Raw genomic sequence first — 12,304 nt, forward strand, 5'->3', positions numbered from 1 at the left:
ACCTATTCAGGCAGGCTAGAGGACTTCCAAAGGAGTTTGTAGGTTGAAACACTATCACACCCAGGAACTTTATTAACACTCGAGCTGTAAGTTAACTCTTTTTTTCAGAGAGAGGTAGTGGGGGACAGCCTCCCATAAAGTCAGAGGTGTAGGTGAGAGCACAAAGCAGAAAGTAGGCAGACTCTGGTTTTGGGGGTAGATGCTCGAGAATTTCCAGGGGGACTCCTGAGGCTCGATCCCACCTTTGCGTATGCCGAGCCTCCTTCCCCATGACCTTTGTCATGGGTGGAGCTCCTGCTCCCGGCAGTCAATGAAGCAGAAATAGATGTTTTTCTGGAACTCTCTTGCTTTTTCGATGATCCAGCGGATGTTGGCAATTTGATCTCTGGTTCCTCTGCCTTTTCTAAAACCAGCTTGAACATCTGGAAGTTCATGGTTCATGTATTGCTGAAGCCTGGCTTGGAGGATTTTGAGCATTACTTTACTAGCATGTGAGATGAGTGCAATTGTTTGGTAGTTTGAGGATTCTTTGGCATTGCCTTTCTTTGGGATTGGAATGAAAACTGACCTTTTCCCGTCCTGTGGCCACTGCTGAGTTTTCCAAATTTGCTGACATATTGAGTGGAGCACTTTCACAGCATCATCTTTTAGGATTTGAAATAGCTCAACTGGAATTCCATCGCCTCCACTAGCTTTGTTTGTAGTGATGCTTCCTAAGGCCCACTTGACTTCACGTTCCAGGATGTCTGGCTCTAGGTGAATGATCACATCATCGTGATTATTTGGGTTTGAAGATCTTTTTTGTACAGTTCTTCTGTGTATTCTTGCCACCTCTTCTTAATGTCTTCTGCTTCTGTTAGGTCCCTACCATTTCTGCCCTTTTTCTGCTTTAAGTACCAGGAAAACACCTGTCCACACAATGTAGGGAGCAGGGGAAGGAGGAGGTGACTATGGCATCTAGTTTTGCTTTTGTGAGTCTTGCCTGCCCAGCATTCCTTCCCCTTGCAGTCGTCAACCAATCTTAGTCCATGTGGTTGGAAGGGACTGACCCTCATCTCCAGGTCCAGAGAAGAACACCTTGAACCAGCCCTAGTCAATCCGTGTAGTCCACCTGCCTGACCACAGTGATTGGTTCACTGAGGTGCACATAAACCAGCTTTGGCCAATGAGAGTCAACCCATGATTAGTGTTGGAACCTAGAGTAAAGAAGCTCTGTCTCCACTTGGAGTGTTGGCAAAGTGGGTGATGTGAGCCTGGAGAAGAGGGACCCGCCTCTGTAGAAACCAGGGAAAGTGATGTCATAGAAGAAAGCAGAGCTGAGAGCAGGAGAGAGACGGCACCTCATAACATCCTTTGAGCCGCTGGACCCAGCTGTGTCTGAAATCAAAGTTATTTCTGGTCCTTGCAGTTGTGTGAATCATTAACCCCCCCACACTTTTTTTTTTTTTTTAATCTTAAGGCAGTTTGAGTTGGATTTCTATCATAAGAAAAAGGATTCACTATGCCTCTCTCCCATCCCAGACTTAAATTTTTTTCCTTTATTCAAACAAGTCTGGATAACAGTTTCTTCTGTACGTTCCTGGAGTATATATGTTTGTTTCACAAAAAAAAAAAAAAAAAGGACTATCTAACCATAAGTACACTCATCTATCTTTAGATGCTCTAATGACCCCCTTATCCACTATCAGTCTTTCTTGGTCAAGTAGGTATATGATTACATTTCCACCTCAATTAGATATGGCATCATGAAAAGAGGTTCCTTTTGTGGTCATAGGTGCAGCCCGCACATACAGCTATCTGTGTGTGTGTATGCGTGTGTGTGACAGTCAGTTGTGTCTGGCTCTTTGCGACTGTATGGACTGTAGCTGCCAGGCTCCTCTGTGCATGGGATTCTCCAGGCAAGAATACTGGAGTGAGTTGCCATGCCTGCCTCCAGAGAATCTTCTCAACCCAGGGATCAAAACCCGGTTTCCTGTGTTGCAGGCAGATTCTTTACTGTCTGAGCCACCAGGGAAGCTCAGCTATCATTATACACTGCAGCATTTACACTTCTCAGATACTGCGTTTCTTCTTCTTTCTCCATCTCAATAGCGAGAAGCAACAGTTTTACAACCTGGTCCAATCAACATTTGCTTTGTCATTCTTCTCTCCGTTGTCTTTTGGGCCCAAACTGTATTTATTTTGGGACCTGGAGGTGTATTTATTTGGCCCCACACAGCAATATAAATATTTAAAATCTATTGTAAACATGTTAAACCCAACAGACACTACAGACACATTTGGAGTTTTGTTTCTTTCTTAAAGCTCAGAAGATCCGTGAACCCTGGGCCCACATACCCCAGAGCGATGATGCTCGGAGTGTCCCGGACCTACCATGTGCTCCTAGGCCACCGCTCCCAAGGGTGCTCCTGTTTGAGGGCCCTCTGCCATTTACCTTCTTGTGTGCTTAGTTGCTCAGTCATGTCCGACTCTTTGCAACCCGATGGACTGCAGCCCGCCAAGGCTCCTCTGTCTATGGGGATTCTCCAGGCAAGAATACTGGAGTGGGTTGCCATGCACTCCTCTAGGGGATCTTCCTCACCCAGGGATCGAACCCAGGTCTCCTGCATTGCAGGCAGATTCTTTACTGTCTGAGCCACCAGGGAAGCCCATTTACCTTCTTATTTGCTGGTTATTTTTGCTTACACCTGGCCCACCTCACTCAGTCACATTCCCTCCCTGGCCCCTGGAGCGTTGTTTGAGTTTGTGACTCCTGGTTGGGTGGCCACTGCACATCAGGGACGGGTTGAAGCAGGGTTTCAACCACTGATGAATCGGGGCCAGCCTGGCCTTCCGCCTCGAGGCTCAAAGTAGATGGAGATTGATGGTGTACTTCAAAGGCAGAAGAGACACTTCTAAGGGTTTTGAAAGAACTGCCGCTACTTGTCTGTGTAATATCTATTGTACCTTTCAAGAGAATTATATGATCTTTAAATACAATAAATTAAAAGTTTCCAGAAATAGACATAAAGGCTGTGGAAGAACGCTAGCATGTCTTCAGTTTGAATCTCCTTAAAGAAACAAGATGAAATTCAAACTCTTAAGTTTACTTTGTGAAGGAAAGTGTGACTTCTCTAACTCTCCTTTTTTTTTTTTTTTTTACATTTTAGGAAAATTTTATTGTACTTTGAATTAGAGCCCAAGTAAAGGAAGATTTAACCTGTGAACCTTATTGCATTCAAACTCTGTCCTAAAGCAGGCATCCTCTTTAAAACAAAACGAGAACAAAACATTTCTACTTTTACTGGCCACATCTCAAGTCCGTCACGAGTGCTAGTTTGCTGTCGATTTTTGGATGCCACTTAAAATTTTCCTGTGAAAGTGTTTCATAATATAAATTTCCAAATATTAACCTGTATTGTTGAATAGTCACCTAAGGAGTTTCATCTGTTCATTCAGAAGGGTGCTAGGAACTACCAGAGATACTTTTAGCAACTTAAATAATACTATGATTGCCGCACAGTTTACTAAAAGGAGATAATTCTTGCACGCTGCTGCTGCTAAATTACGTCAGTCGTGTCCGACTCTGTGCGACCCCATAGACGGCAGCCCACCAGGCTCCCTTCCCTGGGATTCTCCAGGCAAGAGCGCTGGAGCGGGCTGCCATTTCCTTCTCCGTAACTCCCGTCGTGCTTGTGCTGTTGTGCTAAGTTGCTTCAGTCGTGTCTGACTCTTTGCAACCCCATGGACTGTAGCCCACCAGGCTCCTCTGTCCATGGGATTCTCCAAGCAAGACCATTGGAGTGGGTTGCCCTGGCCTCCTTCAGGGGATCTTCAGGACTCAGGGGTTGAACCCATGTCTCTTAACTCTCCTGCATTGGCAGGTGGGTTCTTTACCACTAGCGCCACCTGGAAAGCACCTTTAACAGGTCAGATAATAGTAATATCAGTCACTCAGGAACAAATTCAATATATACAAAGGGTATACAGGTAAGGGCACACCTCCCTCCCTTCCCTGCCTCCCAGTCACCCAGAGGCCACCATTCATTTCTTATAGCTCCTTCCTCACACTGTTCATGTCTGCAAGCCGTCGCAGATCTGTCGCCTCCTCGTCACTCCCCTCCATTGTAGAATACCATCTATATATCCTTTTCACTGAGTGGTGTACATTGGAGATCATTCTGTGTAAGTTCATAGAGTGCTGCTGCTTTCTTTTTTTTTTTCCTTTTTCACTCCTTTGCTTGAGGCCTTATTTATTCTTTTGGCTGCGGTGGGTCTTAGTTGTGGACGTGGGATCCCTGCTGTGTCATGCAGGATCTTTAGCTGAGGCGCACAGGCTCCCTAGTTGTGGCTCGTGGGCTCCGGAGCTTGCAGGCTTCCGTAGTTGTGGGGTGCAGGCTTAGTTGTTCCTCTGGTGTGTGGGATCTTACTTCCCTGACCAGGGATAAACCCACATCCCCTGCACTGTAAGGCAGATTCTTAACCACTGGACCACCAGGAAAGTCCTTATTGCATTCTTTTTAATGACTATTTATATGTGTTCCATTATATATTACATAGAGGTACCATAAAATAATTTGTTTAATGAATCCCCCTTTAGGCATATTGACTCTTTCCTGTCTTTTGTTTTCAAGAACAATATGGCTGTGATTTGATTTAGCACAGATAACAGTGTCTTTAGGTACTAAAGCATAGGTTTTACTGGCCTCACATCTGTGAACTTCACTATTTGATCATGTAAATGGAACACGGATGGCAGAAAGCTTCCTGAGCTTTGTGTGGTTTCTGGCCTGAGTTAGTGAGGCTCGCTCAGGGTCTGGCAGCGCTAGCTGATGCTGACGCGCCCGCACTTCACTGCTTTCGTCTGAGCTGTGTCCGAGAGAGACGACCAAGATGAGTTAAGCTCGGGGTGACTGGGAGTCTTGGATAGTGAACGTGCATTGCTTCACTTCCCCCTATCAGCCCTGTTCCTGGCCTTTAAGCCTTCCTTCTTATTTGAAGTTACTTTCTATCTCCCCTCGCTGCCCAGCAGATTTTGGTGAAGTTTCATTACTCACTGAGCACTTCCATCTCTAGACAGGTTTACTGCTGAGAGGTGAATCATGCTACTTCCCAGCTGGTGCTGGTGGTAAAGAACTCAGTTGCCAATGCAGGAGACACAAGAGATGCGGGTTCGATCTCTGGGTTGGGAAGATCCCCTGGAGCAGGAAATGGCAACCCACGCCTGTTGCCTGGAGAATCCCATGGACAGAGGAGCCTGGCAGGCTACAGTCCATAGGGCTGCAGAGCTGGACACTACTAAAGTGAGTTGGTGTGTGCGCGCGCACACACACACACACACCCCACTTTGTGTTGCTGACTTGTGTCTTATTAAAAGCACCTTTTTAAAAGCAGATTAAAAAAAAAATCTAAACTGGTTTCTTTTTTGACCCTTGACAGGATCTTAATCACAGTCCCTGAGGGAATGACTGTTACTCTTTTCCATGTTCAGAATTTATTTTGGTCCCATGAAGCCCAGTGCTCCTAAACAGCTGTTAACAAGCTGCCCCACATATCTGCAAAATGAGAGGGATACACAACAGTGAGCTTATCACTCATTCATTTAGTCATTAATTCATGCAAGAAATATTTATATTGAGTGCCGACTCTGGGCCAGGCAGCCTCAGCCTAAGTCAGTGAATAAGACAAGATCCTAGCCATTATAGAGTTTGCTCTCTGGCATGTGTGTTTATGGGGCATGAAGGAGAGACAAAAATAAATCAGTGAATTATTTAGTATGTTAGGAGGTGATAAGTGCTAAGGGTGGGGGTGGGGTGGGCAGACCAAAGGAGATTGGGAGAAGGGGACGGGAGCACTCTGTTGTTTTAAACAGAGTGTCCTGAGTAAGTGTTGCCGAGGGCGTGAGATTTGAACTTAGACTTCAAAGAACACAAAATAGTCTTACACAGTATCCTGTGTGTTATATGTATGTTTGCCTGAAAAAAAACCCACTGATGATTTTGTAATATTTATTTTACAACTGTACTGAGATATACTGCACATACCATTAAATTCACCCTTTTAAAGCATGCAATTAAAAAAAAGTGTGCAATTCAATAGCTTTTAATACGTTTACAGAGTTGTGCAACCATCACAAAATTATCTAATCCCAGAACATTTTTATCACCCCCAAAATAAACCCATTAGCCATTGCCACCCATTTCCATCTACCCCCTAGTTCCTGGCAACCACTAATCTACTTTCTATCTCTGTAGATTTTGCCAGTTCTGGACATTTCATATAAAAGGGATCATGTACCATGTGGTCCTCTGTGTCCGGCTTCTTTCACTTAGCGCTGAAAACCTTGTTTCCAAGGTTCATCAATCTTGTAGCATGCATCAGTACTTCATCCCTTGAAGGCTAATATGCCACTGTATGGATATATCACATTTGTTCATCCATTCATCAACTGATGGGCTGCAGTAACTGACCACCCCATTAAGGACTGAAGGGAGACCACTGTCAGGCCTGATGTTGCCCAGTTCAGTAAGCACTGGTGAAGCTTGGTTCTGAAGAAACTAAAATGCCACCATTTTCAGAACCCTGCTTTCCCACCTGTTCCTCTCCTGAGCAGTAGCTCTGGGTGGTCCAAATTCAGCAACACAGACCTGTGGGGGTTTTTTCAAGTGTATTTGCTACTCCATGTTTTGAAAGTTTATTTTTTCTCCCCCTACTTTAAATTGTAACCTTGGTAAATTATTTACCCAAGACAATTCTCAGTGAGTTTCCTTTTTAATATTTTGGGTGTGGTAGCAAGTTGAAGAAGCAGCCCATCCCAATCAAATATTTGCCACTATCTGAACAAAGCCATTCTGGTCAGAGAGGGAAGACTCCACGGAGGAAGTGGGAATTGAATCTGGATTTCGAAGGAAGGATCGATTCTCAGAGGAATAGATGAGGTAGAAAAAGGCATGTTCCAAAGAAAATCCAAAGTTTCTTTTCTGGGTGACTGGGAACCCCTGAATCCTGGAGCTCATGTCTTAGGTACGTTAATTTGGTAGCTATCCTCCGCGCACAAAGTGTGATGGCGTTGGAATCCTCTGGACTTCTGCTCAGGAGAGAATCGAAGTTTCAAAACTTCCATCGAGGGGGATGTTTCAGTTACAGCCTCTGAGGCTGTAGAAAGATTATCTCTATCAGAGTCCAAAAGACTTAATGGCTTTCTCACCCCCACCCCCTCCCTCCCTTACACACACAACTGTCTAAGCGACTCCAGTGCAAGAACCCGACACGCCCGGGAATGGCCCAGCAGCAAACTGCCCCAGACCGCCAGAGCCTTTCCCTTCCGATCCTGGAGGTGGGGGTGGGGGTTGAGAGCCGGGTGCGGGGGCTCGGCTCCCAGGAACTGTGGATTGACGCAGGGAGCCGGGAAGGAAGGACAGGAACCTGACTTCTGCATGAGACTAGGAGGCGCGGGGCCTCCAGAGAGGACACGCATCGCCCCGGAGCAGGATGCGCTCTCCACTCCCGCCGAACTTCAGGAACCGGGAGGAGAAATGTCTGCCGCCGAGGGAGCGGCGCGGCGGGGGCGGAGCGCGACAGAAGGGGCGGAGCGCGACAGAAGGGGCGGGGCTAGAGCCTAGGGGCGGAGCGAGGACGAAGGGGCGGGGCAAGACGGTAGGCGATGGGCGGAGCGACAGCAAGGGGAGGAGCGCAGACGGCGGGCGAGGGGGCGGGGCGGATACGGGGGCGTGTCCCACCGTCCGGCTCCACCCCCGCCGCCGGCGCGCCCGCCCCGCCTACCCGATCCGATCCCCCGCTCCCCCGCCCCCCCGGCAGCCGCGGCGGTCGAGCGCGGGGAGGGAGGGGAGAGCGGGTCACGACGTTGCCGGGGCGGGGATAACCCCTCACGTGGAGCAGATGAAAGGGCCGCGGCGCGACGGCCGTGGGAGCCCAGCCGAGCCTGCGACCCACAAAGCCGCCGCCGCCGCCGCGATGGGGCTGTGAGGCGTCCGCCCGCGCTCGGTCCTCCGCCGGCCCGCGACTATGCCCGGCCGCGCCCGCCCTCCGCGCCCTCCCGCCGCAGGACCATGAGGCCGCGCTCGGGCGGGCGCCCAGGGGCCCCGGGCCGCCGCCGCCGCCGCCTCCGCTGCCGCCCCCGCGGCCCCCGCGGCCGCCGCCTGCCGCCGCCGCCGCCGCTGCCGCTGCTGCTCGGGCTGTTGCTCGCGGCCGCGGGGCCCGGCACGGCGCGGGCCAAGGAGACGGCGTTCGTGGAGGTGGTGCTGTTCGAGTCGAGCCCGAGCGGCGACTACACCACCTACACCACCGGCCTCACTGGCCGCTTCTCGCGGGCCGGGGCCACGCTCAGCGCGGAGGGCGAAATCGTGCAGGTAGCTGCCCGCCGCCCGGGCCCCGCGCCGCTGCCGCCACAAGATGGCTCCGGGGGCTGCGCCCGCCGACCCCGCCGCGGGCTGGCGGGCGGGCGGGCGGGAGGGGCGGTGAGGAGGCCGGCGGCATCCCTCTCAAGCGGGCGGGCGGGCGGGAGGGACGCGGCCTCCAGGGCGCCGCCGTGGGGGGGCGAGCGCACGTGGGGCTCGGCCTCGCGTGGGTCCCAGGAGCGGGAGGGGAGACCCCGGGTCCGGGCGCCCACGCTGAGGCAGCCCCCTCAGGCTGTCGGGGCGCTCGCTTTTACCTCAGGTGGAAGTCCCGGGAACTACCTGTTGAGTGCCAACTTCGGCGAGACAAGTGATGAAGGATGGGGTGGCTCGTTCCAAGTCGCAGGCTGTGCCCTCCCACCCGTGCAGGTTCTTTGAGGGAGCAGCCAGGCTTGTCCGAGGGTCTCCCCCTGGAACCTGCCGCCAGCCTCACCTGGGCGCCCACAATCCCGCGGGGGCGCTGGACCAGCAGCCGCAGGAGGAGAGGCAGCGGGAGCTGGCGGAGGAGTGGGGATCGCGGGTGCCCCGGAGTGGCCGGAGCAGCAGCCCTCGCTGCGTGCCTCAGATTACAGAGAGAGTGGGAGGGAGGCAGCCTGCCCGCTCCTCGGCCAAGGACTGGTGCAGAGGGCCTGCACCTCGGGAGAAGGGTCGCTCACTGACAGGGCCTCCACCTTGCTCCGAATGAAAGGGGTGTGCATTCCAAAGGAAGCTGGCGGAGTGGGGCGGCGGGGAGGTGGGGTGGAGAGCGAGCTTTCAGCAGAACCCCTCTCTGTGGAGGAGGGACTCTGAGCCCAAGCCTCTGCAGATGGTGAACTGGGTAGATGCCTTTCTGCTTCCTTGGCTGTGATTTTATCAACTTAGTAGACAGCCAGCGCACTTACCGGGGTGAATATGCGTGCCTGGGATGGGAGTGATTTGAAATGGTTGGCTTGTCTTTGAACCTTTTGCGGGTGAGGGGATGGCTGCAGGGGCTCCAAGCTTTGAGGCCTTGTGCTCTTTACTCTTGGATAAGTTATGAATGAAGAGCGGGGGACTGAATGGAATTAACTGCAAGCAGCCTTTCATTTCCCCTCCCCTGGTGCAGACTGAAAACTCTGCAGGGTTAGGGCAGGGGGCAGTGCGGCTTGGCCCTTAGAGGTGTGTCCTTAGGTCCCCATCTCAGACTTCTGCAGGACAGATGGAAGGGGGAAAACACAGGTTGTCTGAGTTCTGTGACTACACGTATGTTAAAAGCTTTTGGACTTTTTAGGGGGATAATGTTATAGTCTTTAATTTATAAGCTTTAGAGACCACGGTCTGCTGAAGATTCCTGCAGCCTTTCTTTCAGTTGCAGCCTTCAAGCACAGTTTGAATCTTAATGCCTGCTCCTGTGACTTCTTGTTTCTCTTTGAGGCTTTCACTGTGGCCTGATGCCTGTAGAAAATGTTTGATTTACAGCTTTCTAAGAGAAAAGATGTTTTAATCATGGCACTTCACTTTTTGAAGGAGACTTTTGAAGTTTGCGATTTTTATCTGCAGTGTTTTAACTTGTACTTTCTCCCTGGTAGGTTGTCTGGTGAGCTATCCATTATGAGTAGTGCAGTGCTTTGGAGATAATCTTGGGTTCGCCATTTAATACAAAATTAGCAGTTTAAACACACCATTTGTAACTATTTTATCCTTGCGAGTGGGGAGATACTGTGTGAATTTGGCAGAAGGAATCTATTCTCTTTTGAAAGTTTTTGAAGTGCTTATCTAACTCCTTTGTAGTCCATTAGCCTTGCCAAAAAAAAAGTCAACAACTGCTAAGTAAAGAAAAATGACTTAAATGGTATTTAATAAGTTTACCTGTTAAGCAATCACTAATAAGTGTCCTAATTCCCTTATAACTGCAGTAACACTGGTGAGTTTGTCTGAGTAGTCATTTCTTAGTGTTCTCTACATCTTTGATAACTTTATTGTGAGGCCTGCTTGCTGAACCTGTGTGCACAGAAGGAGCTCGGCGTGGCTCCCACGGCTGTGTGTACCGAGGCTGGCATGCTTTCATTAGTTCTTGGAATACTCCTGAGTGGAGGAACTAGCGTGGCCCCTGTCAGCCCCCAAGAAAGTTTTTGTAAGGGAAACTGATGTTTTAGGGCTGCCGAGAGAGAGAATGTCACCTTTTGCTTGAGAAATGAGAATGTAGAAGAAACAACTTGGCTGTTTCTTCAGCTTCAGATTAATCAGATTTTCTAAGTGCCCTTGTTGAACTTTTCAAGCCTCCTTCTATTTACTATCTTAAAAAAAAAAAAAAAACTCTTGCATAATTTGCTGTTTAATATTTTATGGTCTTCAGAACGGAGTTTATTTTCCTTTAACTAAACCTAAATCATAGCACTTACAGCACTAATTTCGTTGCCGTGGGATTCTGTAGCACTGTTTTTCATGCTTTAGGGGAGAAAAGAACCTGTCTGAGAGACTCTTTCCTTTAAGAATTCTAAGATAGGAAATTGGTTTGTATCACTGATTTTTCCCCCCCACTCTGTATTGTATGCAATGAAAGTATGTGTCTGTGTCTGTTTATAGAGTAGATGCCTTATCACAGTCTGGTTTGCCCAGATACCTCTAATTAGAATACCTGTTCATTCATCTGCATGGGTTGGGGTAGGAGGAGGCCTGGTAAAGAATGGTGTGTGTGTGTGTGTAAGAGAGAGGAGAGTGAGAAAGACAGAGAGAGAGAGAGAGAGGGAAATTCAAATCTTGAGATTAGTCACTAAGAGTGTTGATTCTCTCCTTGTGCATTTTAGGCTTAAATAACTTTCCCAAGGTCATCACTGTGCTCTGAAAGAAGAGAGATCCTTTTTCCTTTTTTTTTTTTTTTTGACATCTTCGTCTGTGAAAGTTGTGGAAACAATATGTGGCTATGAAGTGCTGTTCACTACTTTAGTATTTTATTTATTCATGTAGGATTACAGCCCGTCTGTTTGTAAGTGTCAAGCATACAGTGTGAACGCTGGAGGAAGTAATTACACTTCTCCTTTAGTTCTGAAGTGTGGAACTTTAAAGGGTTCTTAGATGTATTGATACATATTTCATCTTTGAACCAATTTGTTGCTATTAATGAGATCATTATCTGAAACTTTCAGACTTTGGCTGTTCAGCTCACATGGTTAGTGATGTTAAATAAAGACCCAATTAAACCTGGCTAGTAGTATGTGAATTGGTTAAGCAAACAAAGAAAATTTGCATAGCTAGAGGTGAAAGATTGTTTTAAATGGAAATGTATTTTTCTCCCCCTTGAAGTCAAATATTTAGAAACGCTTGAGAAATTCATTTGTAGGAGAAATCTGAATGGTAGGTTTTGTGTAACTTTAAAATCGGCCTCTGGATCCTGGATTAAGTGTTGAATGGTCTTAAAAACAGAGCTTGCTGAGAACATTTAAGAACTAAGCCAGTGCCTTTAACCACGAGGGCTGGGAGGAGAGCTGAGTGGTGGGTCAGAAAGGCTTGAGTGAGGTCCTTAAATAGCCAATGTTAACTAAGGGTATCAGAGAGAATAATTTTAGGAAACTAATTCCTCTGCCTTGTCTCCCTGTCAGTGTGTTTCTGCAGTTTAGCATTTGATCAAACACTTTCTTTTCATCTCCATTTTAAGTTAACAGGCCTGCCTCTCTAAAAATTGACTTGACCTAATAGAACAATTGCGTGCTGACAGCTGACCTGGATTTACACAAAAAGGGATCGCTGACTGTCTTGTCAGAAGGGCCTTCATAGGTTAAAACCAAGCATTTGATTTAGGGGAAGACATCAGGGCTGTGTTTTGTGACCTCGTGAATTCTTTAGGAGCTCTTACTTTCTGTCTCGTTCCCTGAGATGCCATGGGAGTTACTAATACAGCTCTGAATGGAGATGAAGGTGGGAGTGAGGATAAGTGTGCAGCCTGTGAACTAGAG

At 48.5% G+C, this 12,304-nt stretch overlaps 1 protein-coding gene across 1 annotated transcript in view; it reads left to right on the plus strand.

The window, feature by feature from the left end:
• Nucleotides 1-7,608: 7,608 nt before the first annotated feature.
• ZNRF3 (zinc and ring finger 3) overlaps nucleotides 7,609-12,304 on the plus strand; it is a 144,913-nt gene continuing 140,217 nt past the window's right edge. The window contains exon 1 of the mRNA XM_061385241.1: nucleotides 7,609-8,348. Coding sequence (XP_061241225.1) covers nucleotides 8,049-8,348 — 300 coding nt within the window. The 5' untranslated portion in view covers nucleotides 7,609-8,048. The remainder of the gene's footprint in view (nucleotides 8,349-12,304) is intronic.

Source organism: Bos javanicus, chromosome 17, assembly GCF_032452875.1.
Source record: "Bos javanicus breed banteng chromosome 17, ARS-OSU_banteng_1.0, whole genome shotgun sequence".
In the NCBI taxonomy this organism is placed as follows: domain Eukaryota; kingdom Metazoa; phylum Chordata; class Mammalia; order Artiodactyla; family Bovidae; genus Bos; species Bos javanicus.